The following is a 22,444-nucleotide window of genomic DNA, read 5'->3' as shown; positions in this document are numbered from 1 at the left end:
ATCAGTAACAATACATTATGTTTCTATGATGATGTAATATGTTGTGAGGATCTAATGGTCTTTAAAAAGGAAATAAAGAAGAATACAATATCTGTTTTGTAGAGTCTGTAGCCACCCAGATGTTGCTTGCCTATATTTCCCATCACCCTTAGCAATTGACTGATGGGAGTTGGAATCCAACAGCATCTGGAGGGCTAAAGGTTTCACATCCCTGATGTATTTCTACCACGCTGGTGTGCAATAAATTTCCACATGCTTTGCTATATGAATTTTCTAGATAAACATCCTAATGCAGTACAATTTTTCCTACCTGGATTTGCAAGACGGCTGCTGGTTGGGCCAAGAATTTGGTAGGGATCTAAAGAAAGGTTAAAAAGAGAGAGACATAAACCAAAATGCTGTAAAGATATTAAGAAAGCTTTTTCAAATATAGGTTATACAGTAAAGTGTATAATCAGAATCTGGTTAAACAGCTTTGGCATATTTTGCAAAAATAAGGGATTTTTTTTATTGATTAAAAGAAATATATGCTTAAACTATATTACAATGCAAAACTAATCTTGAATTATATTGACTGGCTAAAGATAGATAGAGCTGCCCCTGGCAGAACAATCTTATCTATAGAAAGTTGGTGTAACTTATAAGAAAGCTCAAGTTACCCCTATTCTAAACTAAGTTCAGATGGGACTTGGATGAGTTTGCCTTATACCATGTGACTGAGCTGAAAGTGGTTTGGAATAGGTATAAGTCTCTTTTTGCCCTTTCCCATCCCCCCCACACCCCAGAATGGCCCCTTTAGGGGATTTATACCAGTGGGGAATAGCTGCAGGTAGACATACCTAACTGAGGGCGCTGGTCTTCTGTTTTGGGCACTGTTGAGGATGATGCTTGGGCTGCTAGGGGGGGAAAAACACAACTGAGTGCCCATATCAAGACAGTGAGTGGCTTTTGTTTGTAGAACCTGAGTCCCTATCAAGAAAGTTGAAATCCCAATACTTTGTAATTGCATTCCCTATCAACTTCCCCACCCCTCCAACTAACCAACTTGTCCCCACTTTTGCCCTACTCAACATTTCAGACAGTCTCTCTCTCTCTCTCTCTCTCTCTCTCTCTCTCTCTCTCTCTCTCTCTCTCTCTCTCTCTCTCACACACACACACACACACACACACACACAACCCCCCCCACATAATATGATACAAAAACAACTATGAAGTTTTCTAAAGTCATAGTATAATAAAATGAAGCAGCTGCAAAGTCATGGAAAACAACAAGGTATGGACCAGGATCAGATGAAGATCAAACAAACAGTAAACACCCAGGTTATAGCATATGAAATCACATCCCTATTCACAGTTACATATTATACTATGGATGCTAAAGAGGGATTCACATAATTGCTATGGATATTTCATTCTCTAATCAGGCCAAAGTCCAAACAGCAAACAAATGAACTATCATTTGAACCTGTTTATATAAGGTCTTCAATAATCTGGTTTGCACCTGAAATTTAATTGCCAGAACAAAATTCTTCTCAAGCAGCTATGGCATTTCCAGGCAATGTTATCTGTTATGAAAGAAAAAGAAGATACTTTACCTTTTGACTGGGGAGTAGGATGACTGTGGCTTGTCCAGGCTGACCTCCTGGCCTGTTCATAAGGTATATCTGGGTAAAAAAGAAATTGTGCGAGAGAGAAAGAACTATCAAAGGTCAAATTTCTCCATGTATGTTTGTTTCTGAAATGAGTAATTTTCCTGATGACAACTATTCAACACACAGTAGTCGATAGTTGCACTGCAGGAAATCTAAAATCAAAATCACTCCTGCAATGATCTGTCTAATCGCCACTCTGCAAAATGATCTCATATGCGGAGCCGGTGGCCCTCCAGATGTTGTTGGATTCCAATTCCAATTTCCAGAAGTCCCAGCCAGCATTGGTTCATAGTTGGGAATGATGGGTATCAGCATCTAGGGAGCTGCAGGCTCTGTATATATGTCCTGGGGCCCCCCCGGTAAGGCCTGCCCCACATAATCACATGACACGGTGCATGCACACCATTCGAATGAGGGGTAGGGTTTGTAGGCTCATCGCCTTTTATTGGGGGGAGGGGCAAAGCCCTCTCAGCCCCTAGGAGTTGGCTCCTATGCTATTCTTAAGAAGCTTCAAAATTCTTTATGTTCACACACATCTTGCTCATAGTTATGAATTAAAAATATGCCATTGCCAACAGATGAATCTTTTCTTCCTTTCCTACATTACAAACATGTATAGGTTTGCATGGTAGAATTTCTTGCAGCAACTAAATACATTCTTCTTCTTCTCTGGTGATCACTCATAGCCGAGTAAGATTGTTTTCCATGAACACAGTCTTAACAGTGAGTCTGTAAGTGACTGTGGAGGCCAATTCTAGATCCACACGTCCTTCTGCAGTGGGGACATAGGTTTCTGGGCAGGAGTTGATCAAGATGAAGGGTTACCAGGCGTGCCTTCCTCTTAACATGATTCTCCTTTTCGCCCTGAGTTTGAGCGTCTTCAAAGTCCATGAACCTTTGGTAAAGAAAATCCAATTGGAGCACTCACAGGCCAGTGTTTCCCAATTGCCAGTGTTTACACTACATTTTTAAAGATTTGCTTTGAGAGAGTCTTTAAACCCCTTTTGTTGACCACCAGCATGTTTTCCATTTTTAAGTTCAGAATAGAGTAGTTGCTTTGGAAGACGATAATCAGGCATCCAAACAATATGATCAGTCCAACGAAGTTGATATTGAAGAATCACTGCTTCGACACTGGTGATTTTTGCTTCTTCCACTACACTGGCATTAGTTTGCCTGTCTTCCCAAGTGATATGTAAAAAAATTCTGAGACACCATTGATTGAATCTTTCAAGGAGTTGGAGATGGTGTTTATAAGTGGTCCATGTATCACAAGCATACAGGAAGGTTGGTAGTATAATAGCACTTGCTAGATTGGAGATGGATCCCGCCCCCCCAGTACGTGCACAAAGGTTCACAAACAGTGCTAAAACATGTTCTCCTTCTATTCCTGTCTAGTGTTTTTATGGCCTTGGGCTATCCAACACCTGTGGCTATTTTAACCCAAACCTTAAAATAAAACTTTCTGCATGATTGGGAACCAGTCCCTGATTGGGCCAGACATTCTACTCATGTGAGTAAGCACCTCCTGCAGAACCTCCCTGTTTAATAAAAACTGGCCATGGGTGGCCAACATGCATGGAGACACCAGGGGTAGGGTTTGTTTGTGCACCTCTGCCTCCTGTCCACAGATAACAGCATTTACATGCTCAATCAGATGCCCAAACACTTATAATTGAGGCATCTTCTATACAATTATATATGGTCTTATATCTAGTACTAGTTTTCTGTGTAAGAGGAAAGAGCAGGGTATGAAGAAGATCAGCCAGCCAGACTGCAGCACTTTAAAAAGAGAGAAAGAGAGAGAGAGAGAGAGAGAGAGAGAGAGAGAGAGAGAGAGAGAGAGAGAGAGAGAGAGAGAGAGAGAATAGGATGGTGTATTTGCATACCTGGCCTGGTGGTAATTCTTTGTGCTGTTTCAGGATAAACTGAAGTGTTCGGGAAGATAAAAGCTGCACCTCCTAGATACAAGAAGGAAACAGAAAGAAGGATAACTTTGCATTTCAATATGTATTGGAATAAAACTTATGACTATATGTGCATTGGAGGTGGACTATGATAAAGCATCTGATCTATCAGGTATTCAGCTGAAATCAGGACAGTACATTGAAAGAAAATCAAGGAGGGGAAAGGAAAACATATTCATATTTTCCAATTAGAAGACACTGTAGTAACCTTTCAACTGATTTAATTAGAAGCTTTTTTGCTTTGTTTTGTTTTTATTCAGTCTTTGTGGAAGTCAGTGTTAGGTTTACCAGGCATATCAATTATTTCCCCCACCCTGCATATCCCTAGTTATTGCATGAAGTAACTCACTATGATCTGGTTATTCTCAGAGAGAATGAGGAAGCCTGGTAAGCCATATATAGCCACAGAACCATCACTTAATACGTACAACTGCTGTACCCAAGGTAAACTTTTTTCAGGGTCAAAGGGACTTGGATAAATTAATATTCTAATAGGTGAAGAACAAGAAAGTAGAGTTGGAAGGAACATACAAACTCCTTACTATTCCTTTTACATGTAGAATGTACAGTGTGGTGGTTTCAGTTTTGGACTAGGACCATGGAGACCCAGATTCAAATCCCATTTAATGGGAACATTGAATAGATCATTCCCACTTCCACTCGGAGTTGTCATGGGGATAAAAAAAGGAGGAGTGGGAAAGAATCACATACAGTACTCATAACTTTTTGGAGGAAAAGTGAGCTATAAACTGAATAAATAAAATGAACAAAGAGGGATACTGGAAAATCCCTATGCATATGTATATGTTCTCATAGCCCACCCTTTGTCAAATGGTCCCAAGGGCAGGTTACAAATATATTACAATTAAAATAAGTACAGTGTGCAATTATAATTATAAAATAAAACCACAAAACAACAAATTTAATAACAAAACAGAAGTTCAGAACAGCAGTGCACAACAGGGCTTGCTCCCCATATTACTTTAAAAATCAGGGGTATGTGTAGCTGAGTCTTTAAAAAAGATGCAGTGAGGCAAATGGCACATCCTTTCTGTTCTGAGATTACATTTGTGTACAGCAAAAGAGGGGGGTTGTGATATCAATTTATTTAAAATTGTATCAAGCATTTTAATTAGTGCCTAGATTTGGGACCATCGGGAAACCCCACATACATTGCCTTGAGTTCCATTGTGGAAGATAGGGAAGATATACAGTAGATGTAACAACAACAATATCACAGTGAAAAATCCCTATTAGTTTCTAACATTGTCGAGAGAGAAGAATAAACTTTCTATTCCTTATAGAGTTGTTATTTCTGGTCACTATAAGTCATCAAAACCCTCAGGCATGATAATGAGATATCCCAAACTTTTATTTAATCAGATTAAAGATACAAAAATTTCATACATCTACATTGTCTTCTGATGCACAATTTCAAGAGCTTCATATTTTGTTTCCTTACCTATAACACAAATACGAACCAAATTTACTTCTAGAAACAGAGAACCAATGGGAAGTTTCTTTCCCTCCAAGTTATAACCTGATCTGCTGAGCTACAAAGTAGATCCTGGTCAAATTGTGGCCTGGTACCTTACTCAAACCACAAAACTGGCACAAGAGAGAACAGAAAGTGAAGGACTAACACTTATTCCTTCCATGCTTCTTGGTCTTCTGCAAGAGTGGGGAGATGGGCTGCTTGCCTGGTGCTTGTTCCCTGTCCTTACATCAGTATGAACATGGTTTGGGAACAGACCGGTGCCATAGCTCATTGAAGGACCATAGCTCAATGGCAGAGTATCTGCTTTGCATGCAGAAGGTCTCAGGTTCAATCCAGGCAGGGTTGGGAAATACTTATTATGTGAAACCCTGGGAAGCTGCTCCCATCCGTGTATACAGCACTGAGCTGGGTGGGCCACTGGTCTGACTTTCTCTAAGGCAGCTTCCTGTGTAGCATGATTCCCTGTACTTTCCTTCCATTATATCCTTTAGGATATAGGCAATTGAGGAGTTCAGTGTTTCTTGCAAGATATATTTACTTTAACATCTCAGGGAGGCTATCAATCAGCTACAAATAAAAATGATTTATCATTTAAAAAATCAATAAAAACAGCATCAATGCAACAAATTGAATCAGTAAATATCAAATGAGGGAGCCAAAACCTCCAAAAACTAATAGTGGCATAAATGCCTGAAAATACATAGAAGGCCTGGGAGAATTAAAAAAAACAACCAAAAATCTTTCACCTGGCTCTGAAATGATGGCAGTGCAGTTGCAAGGGGGGCATCCTAAGTAAGGGCATTCCCTACATGGTGTGGCACATTCAAAAGAGCCCTCTTTCGGATGGGCAGCTCAATACACCACACACATATGCTTCCGCTACAGCAAACCACCAGACCTGCATCAGTCGATCAAAGACACTGAATGCAGATCCATACATTTAAATTATGCTCTGCTTGGATACAGGCTAAGCTTTCAAAAGTGCTTGAGAGGTTCACCATGGCTGTTTGTCCAGATGACCTGTTTCACTCTTCTCTCAGTAAGATGTTCAATTGCATAATAGATTTATACAGATCTCCCGTACACAGAAAATTTGAAGATTAGGGAGCAGACTAGGCTACTGCTCTTTTCTCTAACATGGGGGCTTTTTTCCTAGCAAGGGAGACCAAAGATACAACCTCCCACTGGAAATGGCACAGCTGAGCTGCACATGTCTGCTCTTCTTCTTTTTTATGTTTCACTCTTGGGATGAGAAGCAACAGTGAGAGTATTTATCTGAATGCTTGCATGTGTGTGTTCATCCACATAAAAAGGATGTAGGTGCATGAATATTCTCTTTCTCAGATGCCATATTTCCTTCTAAGAGAACTCATGAAGAGCTTCATCCAAATAAACTTAATGGCTGTATCTGAGCCTAAATGGTTTATCTGTGCATGGCTTCTGTGTGTCTGTGTGTGAGCAAGAGAGAGAGAGAGAAAGCAATTCCCATCAATACTAGGAAGCATATTACACTCTTAAACCCTGCCTTTCTTTCTTAATTTACAGTTAGCATGCATTTGTCACATAGATAACCTGAACTTTAAAAAAAAATGGCCTATAGGGAGGGGAGTGGTGACAGCATTACCTGTATTTCTAGCATGCATTAACCGTGGAGAGTTTTGTAAGGCCTTATCAACATCATCTGAAGTCAAATGTGGAAGAGGAGCTACAAAACAAAAAGCAACACCAAAATTTAAAAAATATATATTCAGAATTAGCTTAATAACCATTTTCTTTTATCCTGATAGGATTGTTTATTGGTCAGTCTACCCATCAATTCATTCTGCTCTTTGTGGGAGTGGGTTTATAATAATGCTGGAAGCAGGGCATTAATTAAGAATATTTTAGAAAATACTGACAACTAGAAAGCCTGTGAAAAACAATGTCATATTGGTGTTGCACTGCCTGATTTTTAAAAACAGAATTTGTTCGTTGACATTTTATTATTCAGATATGCAACATTGTCTATACCACAGATAACAAATTCGCTTTCTCCTCCTCTCATCTTTGAATGCTGCCTATAAGTTTAATTTTATCTATATTTAGGGGACTCTTTTGTTCACCCTAACATCATACAAGACCTATTTCTGCGAGAGTCTTATAAACTGCTCCTTTGTGCACACACATTTAAAATCATGCCTGGAATTTCTTTTCAAATCATTATGTACAGTATATGATCTCATTTAGAATGATCATTTCAGTAATGGAAAAAGAAAATGCATGTGACCAGAAAAAACATTACAATTTTTTATATAGATTATGTTTGAACTGATTTTTTGTTTTCTCATAATATCTAAAATGGTTAAAATTTCCCTGATTTGAAGTCTGCTTAAAGAATTCTGTGAGCATAGCATTTGAAAGAGAAATCTGAAATAAGCATTACAGTACCGTAGAAATTGCAGTGGGCAAAACTATTTTTTTGGGGGGGGAGTCATCAACAAATAAAAGGTTCTTACTCTCTCTGAGGTAGTGTAAGTGTGAGAGAAGAATGTCTGCATTATAGCTTGGTGTTAGCCTCTGGAAGTCATCTTTGGTCATCTTACACAATTCCTTCCCATCAATATTCTGAAACAGCACAATGTCCACATCAGGCAGGCCATATTCTTTGACTGCCCATTCCAACCACTGGCGTACATGATCTGTGCTCCATAATGTGGGATCTGTTTTGAAAAGCAGAAAGTTTCATTGTGTTAATGACATGGAGAATGAGTTCTACTACAAAATTGACTGAGCTTCTTCTGCATAGCAAACGCACTACTGAAGAATGGGTAGTACCCAATGCAATTGTTCCATTAGCACAAGGGTATATGATTTCCCCCCTCTCCCCTCCCCATGCACACTCTGTTACCCTTCCCAAATCCAATGTGAATGATTGGGGGGAAACCCAGAGGAGATTTAGGGGGCACCTGGGGAGAGGAAAGGGGGTAAAAATTTGAATAAGAGCATTAATCTTTGCACTATCGGAATGTGTTACTTGGCGCTACACTGATTACAAGCCAATATTAATTATTCTGGCTCAGTGTATTCGTCCCAGGAATCTGTTTATTCCATCAAAAGGAACCAAAACTGAGGGGAAAATTGGATGTGTGCCATCTATCCCCATTGAACTCAATGGAAACTCTTTTACTGAATTCAGTTGGATGTAAATTGCACCTAATGCCTGAGGCAGAGTGGTTGGCACACTTTCAAAAACATGCCTGAGCATTCATTTTTCTCGTCATGTATCCTGAATAGTGCTTATTGTGAGAAGACATTATGCTAAAGTGGAACTAACTACCCTTTCCACTGTAGCCCTTTGTACTCTTTAGTCAAGGCATGCCATTTATTTATTATTTATTTATAAATTGCATTTATTTATTGTTAAGCCACTTTCCATATTGATTGCAAGGCAGATTACAACCTTAAAAGAGAATCAATAAGCAAAACCAGTAAGCTAACATTTTAATAAACACAATTTAAAATACAACCATAAAGTTAGTTTCCAGAACAGTTCTCAATAGTCAGGAATCAGGAAATCACAAATATCTAGATCAGGCATCCCCAAACTGTGGCCCTCCAAATGTTTTGGCCTACAACTCCCATGATCCCTAGCTAACAGGGCCAGTGGTCAGGGATGATGGGAATTGTAGTCCAAAACATCTGGAGGGCCACAGTTTGGGGATGCCTGATCTAGGTGAACAAATATATTTTCCGGAAGCCCTGAAAAGTGGCTGAAAATGTGACCTGTGGTTCAATAGTTTAAAAAATTAAAATAAAATAAAAATGGCAGAAAACATCACCGACAGGTCATGACCTCAAAAAGTAGCTATCATATTGACCCATAGGTTTTGAAGTTTCGCCAATTCTCAATTTTTTTTTTGAAAGAAGCCATACTGTCCTGTATTAGGAGCCTAGAAGCACTCCAACAATGGTGTCCAGGAACCAATGGAACCTTTGGCTAGGAGGAACCTGCCATTCAGGTCAGACAGGGAAGGATCAAATATGTAGGGACATTTCCAAGTCATTAGGATAGTCACTCCTCTCAGTTTTGAGAAACTGGGTGTGCACAGCTGTTTTCCTGTCCACACACCCTTCAGTAAATGGAACTCAGGGTTCGGTTGCTGGTGGTCCTCCTGCAGAAAGCAAATTGTCAGGATGCTCCCTCTTTTGCACACTTTCGACCCTTGATCTCTTGACTACTGATCCCAAGCCATTAACAGGTCTTCCATCACAATTTTTAGAACTGCAATTCAGACTGATTTCCCACGATCCCCCCCCCAATTTTTTTTGATAAAAAATGACTTGAGTTTTCGCTTCTACTCCTGTAGTTCCAAAACAGATGCCCAATCCTCTGCTACTGCATTCCTTATTTTAAAGATATAGTCACCAGTTTCCCTGCTTATCTAATGGGCTTGTCAGGTTCCCACCTTTCTGTGTCTTAGAACCGCCCCACACCATGTTGGTCCCATCAGTTTCGTCTTTAATGAAAAGGCTGTCATTCATTTCCTGCTGAATATGAAGCCTGGCAAACTTGGTCTTAAGTCTGTGACACTGGAGCATAGCCTATCATCTTCTGACCTTTGCAAGCAAGCCCCCCTCACCCCAGTGTCAACCATTGCTCAATGAGCAGCCCCAACTACACCCCTGCTCTTTAAAGAAGAATTCAACCTTGTCCCGAACAGGTAAACTGTTTGATTCCAGTGCATGGGAGCATAGCTGCCAAGTTATCCCTTTTTTAAAGGGATTTTCTCTTATGCTGAATAGGCTTCCTCACGAGAAAAGGGAAAACTTGGCAGCTATGCATGGGAGCCACCTACTCCTAGAACCTCCAGCTTGTTATGATTCAGCTTCAACTCATTAGCCCTCATCCAGCCCACCACTGTGTCCAAGCACTAGTGCAGAAGTTGAATGGCCACACCTGATTCAGCAATACAGAGAAACAGAGCTGGGTGTCATCAGACTTATGATGATACTACATCCCAAATCCTTTGCTGACTGCTCCCAATGGCTTCATGCAGATATTGAGCAGCACTGGAGAGGGGACAGAATGGATCCTCTCCTGTACCGCTCAGCTTAACAGCCAGAGAATGAAGTATAGTCACCCAATGCCCTCCACTGAAACCAATTCTGCAGGCACAAGTGCAACCACAGTAATTCAGTGTCACTATCTTCTAATTGATGGAAGTGGTCCAGCAAGACATATGACCACCAGGCCCTGCACAGTGACCCAGCTTAGCTGTGAACTATTAATCTCGCCCCCCCACCCCTTTTTTCTTTTTTCTTTGCCACATCATCCTGCAATCTGTAATGGCTGTGTATAAATGAAAAACATCTGGCAGTCAGATAGCAGGACTTTGCTCAAATATTTCTTGTGCATCTCAGCAAACAGCTGTTTATGCCTACAGACCTCTTGCTCCCTGAACAACATTTACATCAATTTCCAAATGTATTTAAGACAGATGTGGATAGAAGAAAGCTATTTATGATCACTCACGGTTCAGAGACTGGGAAATGTATCAATGGCCCATTTTTGGACCAGATTGCTTGGGAAGTGCTGCTGCTTTGTAGCTTGTTTCAGAACATTTTTATCATCCATTGAATCAGCTTGTTAGCAAAGCATTATCTGAGTACGTGTAGAAGATTATGCAACAAGTGTGTAGCTTGACAAATTACAGCTTGTTTTAGCCACACCTAATTTTCCTATAGATTCATGTCACTACATAACTGTGGGAAAGTTAAGCAATGCAGCAGAAGTAGAATGATTATTATTCGTGTGTGTGTGTATGTGTGTGTGTGTGTGTGTGTGTGTGTGTGTGTGTGTGTGTGTACACAATGCAGCAGAAGTAGAATGATGATATATACACACACACACACAGTGGAACCTCGGTTTATGAACACCTTGGTTTACGAATTTTCCGTTTACGAACCCATCTGGAACGGCTTAATTCACTTTTCATTACTTTCAATGGGAAAGTTCGCTTCAGTTTATGAACGCTTCAGTTTATGAACAGACTTCCGGAACCAATTACACCCATGCTTCGGGTTAAGTACACTTCAGGTTGAGTACTCCGCGGACCCGTCTGGAATGGATTAATCCACTTTCCATTACTTTCAATGGGAAAGTTCACTTCAGTTTATGAACGCTTCAGTTTATAAACAGACTTCCGGAACCAATTGTGTTCATAAACCGAGGTACCACTGTATATATATGTCACGTGTGTGTGTGTGTGTGTGTGTGTGTGTGTGTGTGTGTAATCTCCTTTTTAGAGTACCGTGAGTAAAGGTCAATCTTCTTTTCATTAAAGATTAGCCCCATATACCGATGCAAACCACAAGTGATAAGGGAATATTATGATCGGTTTTTGACTCACATGTATACAATTCCAAAATGTGCATAAAACAGAGGAACCAACAACCCCATTTGATGTTCAAGGTTTACCAGCAGTGATAATCAGCTGGAACAGCTACTTTTATTCCAGAAATTCAACAAAAATTCAACAGAGCACTAGTTCCCCCATCCATATCTAACACACTAGCCATCCTAGATTATTATCTACTTGTACATCTTTTGCCGGACAGTGTTCTCGAAGCTACTAACGTGAGTTTGACCAAACTGCAGGAGGCAGTGGAAGACAGGAGTGCCTGGTGTGCTCTGGTCCATGGGGTCACAAAGAGTCGGACACGACTAAACGACTAAACAACGACAAAAAATTGTGTGTGTACTAATTACTGCTTTATATTTAGGGGCTCTACCACAAAATATACATGGGTAGGGGAAACTACTTTGGTTATGAATACCTTCTTGACCAATTCACAGTATAGCTAATAATTTATATTTATCCAAAATGTAATTGCCTGTTTAGGAAAATGCAAAATTGCAGTTATGGAGGCTTGAATTCAGTTGATATATATCTGGACTCGATGGGGTGTTGATAACCTTAAGAGCTCCAGGGAATAACTTCAGTTCATTCCAACTGGCAGTTCATGTCTCTTTCCTTCTGCCATAAGGCTTATGTGGCCTGCCTATTCTCACAAAATCCTACAGAAGACTAGAAATGCTTAGTTGTGGGCTGGATCACACACATAGATCCATAACTTGATTACTGTACCCTTTATAGGGATGTCAGAAGGCAGCGATTTCTCTTCCAAGCTGTATTCATCACAATCAGTGCTGTTTCCATTCTGCTGCAGTTCAGTTCCTGCCAAATATTACGCTATTTGCTTCACTGTCCACTATTTAATGCAGGCATCCCCAAACTTCGGCCCTCCAGATGTTTTGGACTACAATTCCCATCTTCCCCGACCATTGGTCCTGTTAGCTAGGGATCATGGGAGTTGTAGGCCAAAACATCTGGAGGGCCGCAGTTTGGGGGTGTCTGATTTAATGCAAGTTACATTACCTATTTACATGATTTTTGTAACTTACATTGATTTCAATGTAAATGAAGCATCAAAACAATGTTAAAAAGTAATTAGTTACATACTACTTACAGACTTTGAAACACACCTACAGTATGTGAATGAATGCCAATCATATTGGCTTGAGTTATTTCCATTTCAGACTGCAGGATGAACAAGCAAACTGCATGAATTTCTGCTTCCTTTTCTGTTTTCAGTGGAATTCTCTGACGTCTCTCAAACACCTTCTCCCTTCCCGTCTTGGTACAACAACACCCCTACAACCAATGAAATGGTCAGGAAGCTAGCGTTGCAGCTCCACCTCACCAAGCATGCTGCAACTGATATATTCCTAAATATGTACACCAGGCTTCTGCTGAAATCAGTGTGGAACTAAAGGTGTTTAAGTTAAATGGCCAACTGTGTTTAATGACTGGGCGGGCCCAGTCTAAAAAGGCTATTTAAAAACATTTGTCTTCTCACCTGCTGGAACAATAACTCTCCGTTCATTGGTGGTCATGTTTGGTGGTGGAATGTGCTTTTCTTCCATATAGCTTCCATAGTTCATGCCAACGTTTTCTGTGTTGCTGGCAATCTTTCCTCCTTTTGCAACACTGCAGTTGTCAGGGGAATTCCTAAGGAGACAATTTAAGATTTCCCGAATAATACTTTTCAGTAAGCAGGTTCACAAGTGAAAGAGGATTTTTGCTAGATGCTGATCTGAAATTCTCATCTATATATGTCAAGCAATGCTGTTCCAGGAGTCTACTTTAGATACTAAAATGCCTTCCGCTGGCGGAGGCTGGATCTGTAAAAACTTGAGGTTCTGACTCCATATTACTTTATTTTTGCAAATGGAAATGGAGTTTGGATTTAGGCCTGATGGACACACACTGTTGCATCTCTTGAACTTCTAAAAATATGCATACTGTCTTTCTCCACTGGTGCACAAATCAGCAAACCACAAAAAAAGCAAATCAGCATAAATACCTTATAAAAACAGGCATAAAAATAGCATACTGTTAGGAGACAAATTGGCCTAAACTTCAGACTAGAGTTAATGCACTCAGCTCTTCTCAAAGTCTTGGTATATTTGCTACCTGAAAGTGATGTAATATGGCAGGCCATTTTGAGGAAGGATTTCCAGTTATGCACCACTCCTACCAATACAGAGATATGCATACACTGAGTGCTTATGGACCAAGCCTTCAAAAAGAGTAATGGTATATATCATTTGGGTTTTTCACAGTAACAAAGAAAGCTGATTACATTAATTCTAGAGCAAACTGCAAGCATGGAAACTGCCATATGTTGAAACAGAATTAAATGTGACAGCATTCCATTAAAACAAACACCCACATCCTCAAGAAAAAAGGTAAGGGCTACCGGTAAATAACAATACTGGTAATGTTGATGGGACCCAAATGGACAGTGCAGTCTGGTTACTGTGTTTTCGTAAATAAAAATTATTTTGAATAATTTAAAAGAGAAGGATTGCTAGTAACATGCTTTAGATCGTTGTACAAATTTACATTATTTCTTTCCTCTGGAAACAAACAAACAATGGAATGTAAAATATATAAACTTCTTCCTGCAACAATGAAGTATATACCATCAGTTTCAGTCTGTACTATTGTCATGGGCAATCATGCATTAAAAGTACAATAAACACTTTTCAGTCTACTCTTTAAAAGATTGAGTGGTAGCAATCAGTATTTGGCACACTTATTGGGAGTTGCTAGGGTGGGTCTCTGAACTGAATATAAACAGAGAAAAGACCAAATTAGCATTTCTCCCTGGAATCCAGAAGCATGTGCTAAAGAATTTTACCTTTATAATCAACTGAGGAAAATGACAGGTTAGTAGAGGTCCCAGCCCCAAAGACTGCAAAGTGAACTCCACATGTGCAGTGGGAGATCTGAACCCCTGCCCCCAACATCCAAACTAATAAGCACCTGTGCTATGTTCTCTGAAACTTAGTTCAGCTGTAGTGAGAGAGAGAAATGTGGGAAAAGATGGACAAAATGAATATACCTCATTTTACATGCAGCCAAATCACTTATTTTTGCTTAACTCTACGCACAGCAATACCAGTCTCATTCGAGCCAAGTCACACTTTATTTTATGTTTTCTTTTATTGGCCTGATTTCCCTGAAATAGACACAGAAGAAGTTGAGGAAAGCGTGGCTCTCCACATTTCATCCTCATTGTAAGGAAACCTACAGTACCAAGATGAAAACCTAACATATAGGCAGCCGGTAGCTGACAAATATCAGGAAGGAAGCTGCCTATAAGGTAAAGGCTTGTTTAAGGAAAATCTGTTTGATTTCTGAATAGCCAAGGGACAGATGATGATAACAGAAAATCAGTCTACAGGGAAGTGTGCCAGGCAAAGAGCGAAGCCTAGCTGTAATTCATTCACAATGCTGGGCCCAAACTATAACCCAATATGTTTTGGAATCCATTCTTCCTTGTATGCTGGTTTCTGGTCAAAAATGGTACCAGTGCCTTGCCCAACTTGACACATCAAAATGCTACAGACAAGTAGCAATAACTTCAGATAAATGAGAGATGGGTGTTTATCAAGGTGCACACATAGTATATTGTACTCTCCGTTTTTGACACCATAATAAAGTTATGTGAAGGCCGTCCACTCATCCCCCCTCCCTCTTTCCTTGATTCCTTTGCACATTCCAGCTGCTTTGTGCCTTAAGGCCATCATAGCAAATTAAGGCAGTCAGCATCTGGCTCACTGGAGGCCAGGCAAGCTATAAATATTACCAGCGCTGCTCTTTGCTTTTGCATGGAGGGAAACAGCTGGTTTAAGTTTTACTACACATGATCCTTTCTCCATTAGAGCAGACACTTCAATATTTCTTGTGTATGAGGTTAGAGTGAAGAAAGGGCTTGAGGGAGTGGGAGCTCTAACTTGGCAGTTACAAAATGATGTTCCTTATACACTTAATTTACAATTATATTGGTGCTGCAAGAATTCTGAAATCTGATATGCTGGTACCAATACCAAAACCACAATAGCTTCCCAGTTGGCCTACAAGTTTCTAAATCCATTTTTTCCTTGTTTTCCTTTTATTATTTCATAGAAATTCTATTATAATGGCAATGGATTACATTTCCCAAGTTGTATTTCATTTCGAGAACTTGTAAGCACATTGTGCTTGTGGTTCCATAAAATAAAGATTGAGCTGGAAACCACAGCCCTCCTATGCCTGCTTCTGAGAGTAGGAAATCTCATGTTGTTTGAAGCTGCCAAAACAGAGCATGCTGGCCATAAGCAGAAATGTGTGGGTGTGGGTGTGGGTGTAAACCACATAAGAGTCAGTGTGGTGTAGTGGTAAAAGCTGGGGTAGCGAATGGAATGCCTTCCAGATGCTAGATTATAACTCCCATCATCCCTGACTATTGTCATGCTACTGTGTATTGATGGAAGTTGGAGTTCAAAACAACCGGAAGGTACCTCTTTGGCTACACCTGCATTAGTGTCCAGGTTTAAATCTCTACTCACACACAAAGCTCATAGGGTGACTTTAGGTTCGTCACTATCTCCCAGTCTAGCCTACCACGCAGGATGGTTGTGATAATAAAATGGGGTGGGGGGTGGGGATCCTACATAGAAATCATTTGAGAAAAATCAGGATAAAAATGGAATCAACCAACCAACACAATTCCCTACTTTCTGTGCTCAGCTGAACCAAAATATCAGCTGAACTAGGTTATCCTTGGAGATGTACTTGCTTCCATGAAGAATGACCACTAGGTGAGAACAAATCACATTTCCTTGAGGCAATTCCAACATTAGTAGGTCTATTAAATGCAGGGATTCTAATCACTGCCTGAACCAACAGCTTTCCTTGGGGGCCCCTCCAACACCTGAATTCCTAGCTTATGCTCGCCCACTGAGACCAAAAGGCTGCATAAATAAAACTCGCACAGTCCCTCCATGATTAGACACCTGGCATCAAACCAAGGTTTTGAATGTCTAGAGAATTTGTTGCTTGAAATAAGAACTCATGGATATTTGAAGACTGTGCTACACCAGAGCTTCACATTTTTTCTAGCTTTAAAGACCTACCAATACATTTTGCTGCCCCTGCCCCCCACAGTCAAGATGCATCATATCCCTGAACATGCACAGAATTTGCTTTAATGAAATAATTTTTTTCATATCTGTAGGTAGATCAGACAGAATCTATATTACTAAACTGCCTCTGCCAAATATGCCCGTCATTTCCAAACGCCAAGAAGTGAGGTTAGAGCTGATTTTATTTTATTTGAATTTATTTTTGATGCTTTGCCCTCTTCTGAGGAATTACTCTTGCAACCTGTTGGGAAGGCTCAGGAGGGATCACTAGGGGGAAGGAGCTGCCCCTGCTGGCACTAAGTGTCTATCATGTGAAGTGGTTGCCTCACTGTACCTAAAAGGGTACGTAGAGCTGGACTTAACAGTTTACTATACATTCCATGTCAGCTTCATTTGTAAAGTGTACGTTTTAAAATATCATGGGAATTTGAGGGCCACTCAAAATGAAATCAGCCTGCATTACTGATGAACTTTTGGTAACCTAGAACATGATGCATTTATGGCCAAAATCTCATGGCAGCAGAATCAAAAAAAAATTCCAACATACAGCCCAGATAATGACCTGGAAATATACCAATGCAATTAGTCAGTTTCAGACATGAGAGCCAATGCACACAAATAATTTTATAAGGATTAAAGCTGCATTTGGATAACTCTAATATGCGGAAATTGACCAAAGCATTTTTATTTTTTAAAAGTTTGTAAATGCCATGCTTCTGCCCCAAAGCAAAAAGATAGCATATAATTTTGAATGGTGTTCGGTCTACATTAAATATGAGGCTTGTCAACACTTTTGCTTGTCCCTTGTCTACAGAGCATGGGTTCAATGGGTTTCTTGCTTGTCTTGTGCTTTCTAGGCATGGGTTCAAGTCATTTTCCATTTCCCGCACTGCTTTCCATGGGTAAACAACCCATGCTTTACCACTGAATTGGGGCAAACGTCAATCTGCTGAAAAACTGATTGATGTTTGCTTTAATTCAGCAGTAAAGAGTGGGCTTTCCCGGGGGTGGGGGAGGGAAGCAGCGGGGCAAGCAGAAGTGTGTTCTCAAACCCTCATTTTGAAAGTGCTCTGCTGATGCAAACCTTCTTCATGGCAAATCATTTTGAAAAACAGGCTGCATGGGAGGTTAGCCGCAAAAGGGCCCATAATACAAAAACACGAAATTTGCAGCTAATTAAGAAAAAGATAAAAAGAAGTGGCACTCTTGTTCAATATACTGAATACTAAGCCTACTGTTATATGTTTTCCCTCATTCCACTTGCCATACCACAAGTGGCACTAGGATGTTACAATAATTTGAGCTGCATTAAGGCACTTTTCTAGAAAGCACAGCAGGCCTTTGGGAATATTATTTATTTCACCTTCCATCAGCCTCCTTTAGTAGGTAAGGTAAAGGTAAAGGGACCCCTGACCATTAGGTCCAGTCGTGACCGACTCTGGGGTTGCGCGCTCATCTCGCATTATTGGCCGAGGGATCTGGCGTATGGCTTCCAGGTCATGTGACCAGCATGACAAAGCCGCTTCTGGCAAACCAGAGCAGCACATGGAAATGCCGTTTATCTTCCAGCTATAGCGGTTCCTATTTATCTACTTGCATTTTGATGTGCTTTCGAACTGCTAGGTTGGCAGGAGCTGGGACCGAGCAACAGGAGCTCACCCCGTCACAGGGATTCGAACCGCTGACCTTCTGATCAGCAAGCCCTAGGCTCAGTGGTTTAGCCCACAGCGCCACCTGGGTCCCTTCCTTTAGTAGAGAACCCACATTAAAATAAGCATTGGATCTCCTAGTTTTGATGTTGTTTGCCTGTCTGCCTGGTAAAGGAGGCAGCGGGGAAAGGGACCATCTAAGTATGAGGCCTGCTCCTAATTCTTCAGTTCAGGAGGATTCACAGTGGAAAACCTTGCCCAAACAGATGCAAAGAAAGAATCTTTAAACTTTTTTTTTTTACCTTGAGCCATTAACTTGATTTGGATTGCATTCCATCTTGATGGTGACTCTGGCTGGAGGTTGTGATAACCAATCCTGCTGGGGAACACGGGGACTCATCTTTGATGTCTGCCCATATTCACTAGAAGAGGAGGCTGTCATCTCTGCCTTAGAAAGGTGGGGAGTTCCGTAGGCACACTCAAATAAAGACTGGTCTTCACTCACAACTGATAATGCTTCCTGAAATCCAGAGAAGAGAAAGCAACAAGATGACCTGAGAGAAAAGTTATGCATATTGTACAGAATGTTAAGGTTTTGATCCACAGCAGCGACAGTAAGGACCCATCTGCACTATGCATTTAAAGCCGTATCATACCAGTTTAAACAGCCATGGATTCTCCCAAAGAATCCTGGGAACTGTAGTTTGTTAAGTTTGTTAAGAGTTGTTAGGATACCCCTATTTCACGCACAGAACTATAGTTCCCAGAGTTGTTTAACAACCAGGGAACTCTGCGATTTGTAGTTCTGTGTGGAGAATACGGAGAATAGGGATCTCAGCACACACTTTGTACATTGTGTATAATTGTAAACTACAATATACACTTCATGGTCCTTCGAATGATTTCCTCTCTAACAAAACCACAAAAAAACTCTACACAATTTCCAATAAGTTAACGAGCCCCACCAAATAAGGGAAAAGTTGAAAAGCCAAAAGGTATGCAAAATAAGTAGTGCAAGTTGTTCTAAATTGCATAGTTTATTCCAGCTGAAGAGGCTGGGTCTCCTTGTTCCAGAAATTGGAGTGTTTTTAGGGAAAATTGCAAATCCTTTCACTGAAGGTGTTAACAACAGTAAATTAAACAGCAGCAGATGGTGGATATGTGCTTCTCCAAGATGAAAAATGTATCACTTCAGTTCTTTTTCTGTGGAGCAGCCACAAAATGAATTGCTGCTGTGTGCTTTTTTGCTGCTCTGCACATACATTTTTAAACAAAGTCATTCCATAGCTTTTGAAAGCTCTTCTCTGATGAGTAATGCCAGACCTCAAGCAAACTGAGGAATGCAAAGTTTCAGCCTTGTTGCAGGTGTGTACCAGTATGTGGACATGTTATCCAAATGAAGGCGAGAGAATGAAACCATCTAAACTGAATTATTTAAAAATTAATACCTATTTATTCTACCTATTTTTATGAGGAAGTAAATATCTACTTAAATGGAAACATTATTTCCACGAGTTCTGCATTACCAGAACTAAGCCTATGAATTAATTTCTTAGGTTGCCATCCTTCACTTGCTTATCTGCAGTAAGTCTCATGGAACTTTACTTCTGAGTAGGCATGCATACAATTGTTCAACAATTTAATTGTTGCATTAAATTCCTAGCAAATGAGACTGTCATCATACATGATAGCATACTTGAGCTCTTCCTCCCAGTTTTCCCCATTTTCAAAATAGCAACCACAGAATGGTCTGCAATAAAATTGGACCTGCGGCATGAAGAGTATATTTGAATCTGGAATACCTCACTTGACTTGTGGATATTGTTCATGCAGGATGAAAAATAGGAGATAAATCCAATGTATTTCTAGCCAATGCAGGTTTTACATTTGGTTTACAGATGAAAGAAACATGAAAAGTGAAATTAAATGTAAGCATCGTTTGTGCAAATGGGCAGTATGTATACAGGTGATATAGCTTAAAATGCAAGCACCTGTGTAAGGAGTTGAATACATCTGAAATGTATTCTGCCTCTGTGAAACTGATTTATCAAATCAGACTAAGTACCACTAAGTTATTATATTGTCATAGATCTAGGGCAGGCACCCCCAAACTGCGGCCCTCCAGATGTTTTGGCCTACAACTCCCATGATCCCTAACTAACAGGACCAGTGGTCGGGGAAGATGGGAATTGTAGTCCAAAACATCTGGAGGGCCACAGTTTGGGGATGCCTGATCTAGGGTATACCAGGATCTGTGAATGAATGGTAGAAATGAATAAAATGGTAGCATTTAGAGAATATTTGGGATATGAAGGGAAATAAAAGCTGCAAAACTGTGCCAGGCAGGAAATTCCTAGGTTAGCTTGTGCAAACCAGCCTGGCCTGGTAAGTACTGGGCCATTAAGGGCCATTGGGAATGCAAAAGAACTGTCCTTCTCACAACCCACCCCAGGAATGGACAAAGGCAGGAGAACTGGCAAGTTGTCAAGGTGACAGTGGGGTGTGATGTCACAGGGAAATGTGTCATTTTTGAAATCTAAAGGTGTTCTGGGAACAAAAAGGAGGAAGTAGGCAGAACCACCTTGGCACTGGCTGGAGGAGGCTGCACCAAGAGACCAGGAGCCATGACTGACTGCTGCTTTGGATTCAAGCCTGCTGAAGCTATGAGAGGGGCAGCAAGAGACACTCTTGGGGTATAATACTCTGCACCCCCTCCATTGAAGACTCCAGGTGTAAATGAGTGTACAATAAACCATATTTCTTGAAGACACTAGAACTTCCTTTTTCTCAATGGAAACAGAACCCTGGAACCCCCTGGAATCTTGCTACCATTCAGCAGAGCTTGGGGGGGTGGGGTGGCGGCTGCACACAAACTTCATAACAATATCCATGACAGGGCAGCTTTGGAAAATATAACTTATCTACTTAAAATTGGAACTTAGAAATAATTCACCATTCAATATAAAACTGCTGGGGGGAGGTGTGAGAAAGGAATGGATAGGAATGTAGCAGACACACATAGATCACCCAATATCTGTAATGGCTCAGTCATGTGCTATATACCTAGGGAAATGGGAGGGGTGATTCATATTGGTCCTGTGTGAGTACTAGGGTGGACTGTGTATTTGTACTCAAGTTTTCTATTTTGGTGATATTTATAGTACATCTATCTATCTATCTATCTATCTATCTATCTATCTATCTATCTGAGAATACTGTGTCTATCTTAACTATTTTATAACCTTTTTGTGACTCTCCCAATTAAAAAAAGAATTCAAAATCTGCCTATCTTATGGCTGATGTATGTGTTCACAAAAAGCACCCCACCAAGAATGTAGCACTCCAGAATGCTGGTTTCAAATTGTATGACTGAATGACTGTACCATATAAAAAACTCCTTGTATGGAATGCTAATTTGTCTGTGCTTTTAAATTGTGAGGTTCCATTCAAATGTATCATCTTCCTAACGACATTCTGAGGTGGAAAAGTCTTAAAAGAGGTATATGGTACTTTTTAATGAATATTTAGATGAGGTATTATATTGGCAATCATAACTGATGGATGATGGCTACAGCAGCCATATGTTGCACAACCAACTATGAAGATACAGTATCTGCTTTCCCTCAAATCTTAGAACACAGCCACAACGTAGCAACCATTCATGACTAATTGTTGTTACTATGTAACAAGCCACTTTCAAGATATATCTGAAGGGAAATACTCCACTTTGTTTATTTTCTATTCTTAAAAATAATAGAGCAAAAGTAAGGAAGGAAGGTCAAAGAAAAGTTTTTATAAAATTATGGAGGTCAGCGGACTGCAGGTTTTCCTGCAGGCTACTGCATTCAGTTGTGCCATGCATTAAAACATACATTTGGGGAGCGTGTAAGCAGTTGCTCTTTTATTGCTTCCCCAAACAAATCCATTTCCTACAAATTAGTCCCATATCTTTTGCAGCACAGCCAACTTCCCAGAAAAACAACAGGAAAACAAAGTGTGAACTCCAAGCAACCCACTTCCACAGAACAATGCAGCATACCAAAAAGAAAGAGCCCGCTGTTTTGGTTGTGCCTAGAGACTTGAAGAAAAAAGGAAGGAGGAACCTTAAAAGCAAAAGAGCTGTGTAACTGTAAATATGCAGCAGGCATCTTGCCAGTGATTTC

At 40.3% G+C, this 22,444-nt stretch overlaps 2 protein-coding genes across 6 annotated transcripts in view; one reads left to right on the top strand and one right to left on the bottom strand.

The window, feature by feature from the left end:
- ERG (ETS transcription factor ERG) overlaps positions 1-22,444 on the bottom strand; it is a 111,093-nt gene that overhangs the window by 5,235 nt on the left and 83,414 nt on the right. For 2 of the 5 annotated variants that reach the window (XM_035115086.2, XM_035115088.2), the window contains 8 exons: positions 18,584-18,801; positions 13,017-13,168; positions 7,613-7,816; positions 6,742-6,822; positions 3,542-3,613; positions 1,596-1,664; positions 840-896; positions 311-358 (listed from right to left, as the gene is read on the bottom strand). In XM_035115086.2, coding sequence (XP_034970977.1) covers positions 311-358; positions 840-896; positions 1,596-1,664; positions 3,542-3,613; positions 6,742-6,822; positions 7,613-7,816; positions 13,017-13,168; positions 18,584-18,801 — 901 coding nt within the window. The remainder of the gene's footprint in view (positions 1-310; positions 359-839; positions 897-1,595; positions 1,665-3,541; positions 3,614-6,741; positions 6,823-7,612; positions 7,817-13,016; positions 13,169-18,583; positions 18,802-22,444) is intronic. The other 3 variants (XM_035115087.2, XM_035115090.2, XM_035115089.2) reach the window with 3 other exon arrangements.
- The window catches only part of KCNJ15 (potassium inwardly rectifying channel subfamily J member 15), a 110,909-nt gene that overhangs the window by 61,543 nt on the left and 26,922 nt on the right, over positions 1-22,444 (top strand). The gene's annotated exons all lie outside the window — the stretch shown is intronic.

The sequence above is a fragment of the Zootoca vivipara genome, chromosome 4 (assembly GCF_963506605.1).
Source record: "Zootoca vivipara chromosome 4, rZooViv1.1, whole genome shotgun sequence".
Lineage (NCBI taxonomy): Eukaryota > Metazoa > Chordata > Lepidosauria > Squamata > Lacertidae > Zootoca > Zootoca vivipara.
Note: the sequence above shows the minus strand (reverse complement) of the source record. Positions and strands in the feature narration are given on the sequence as shown.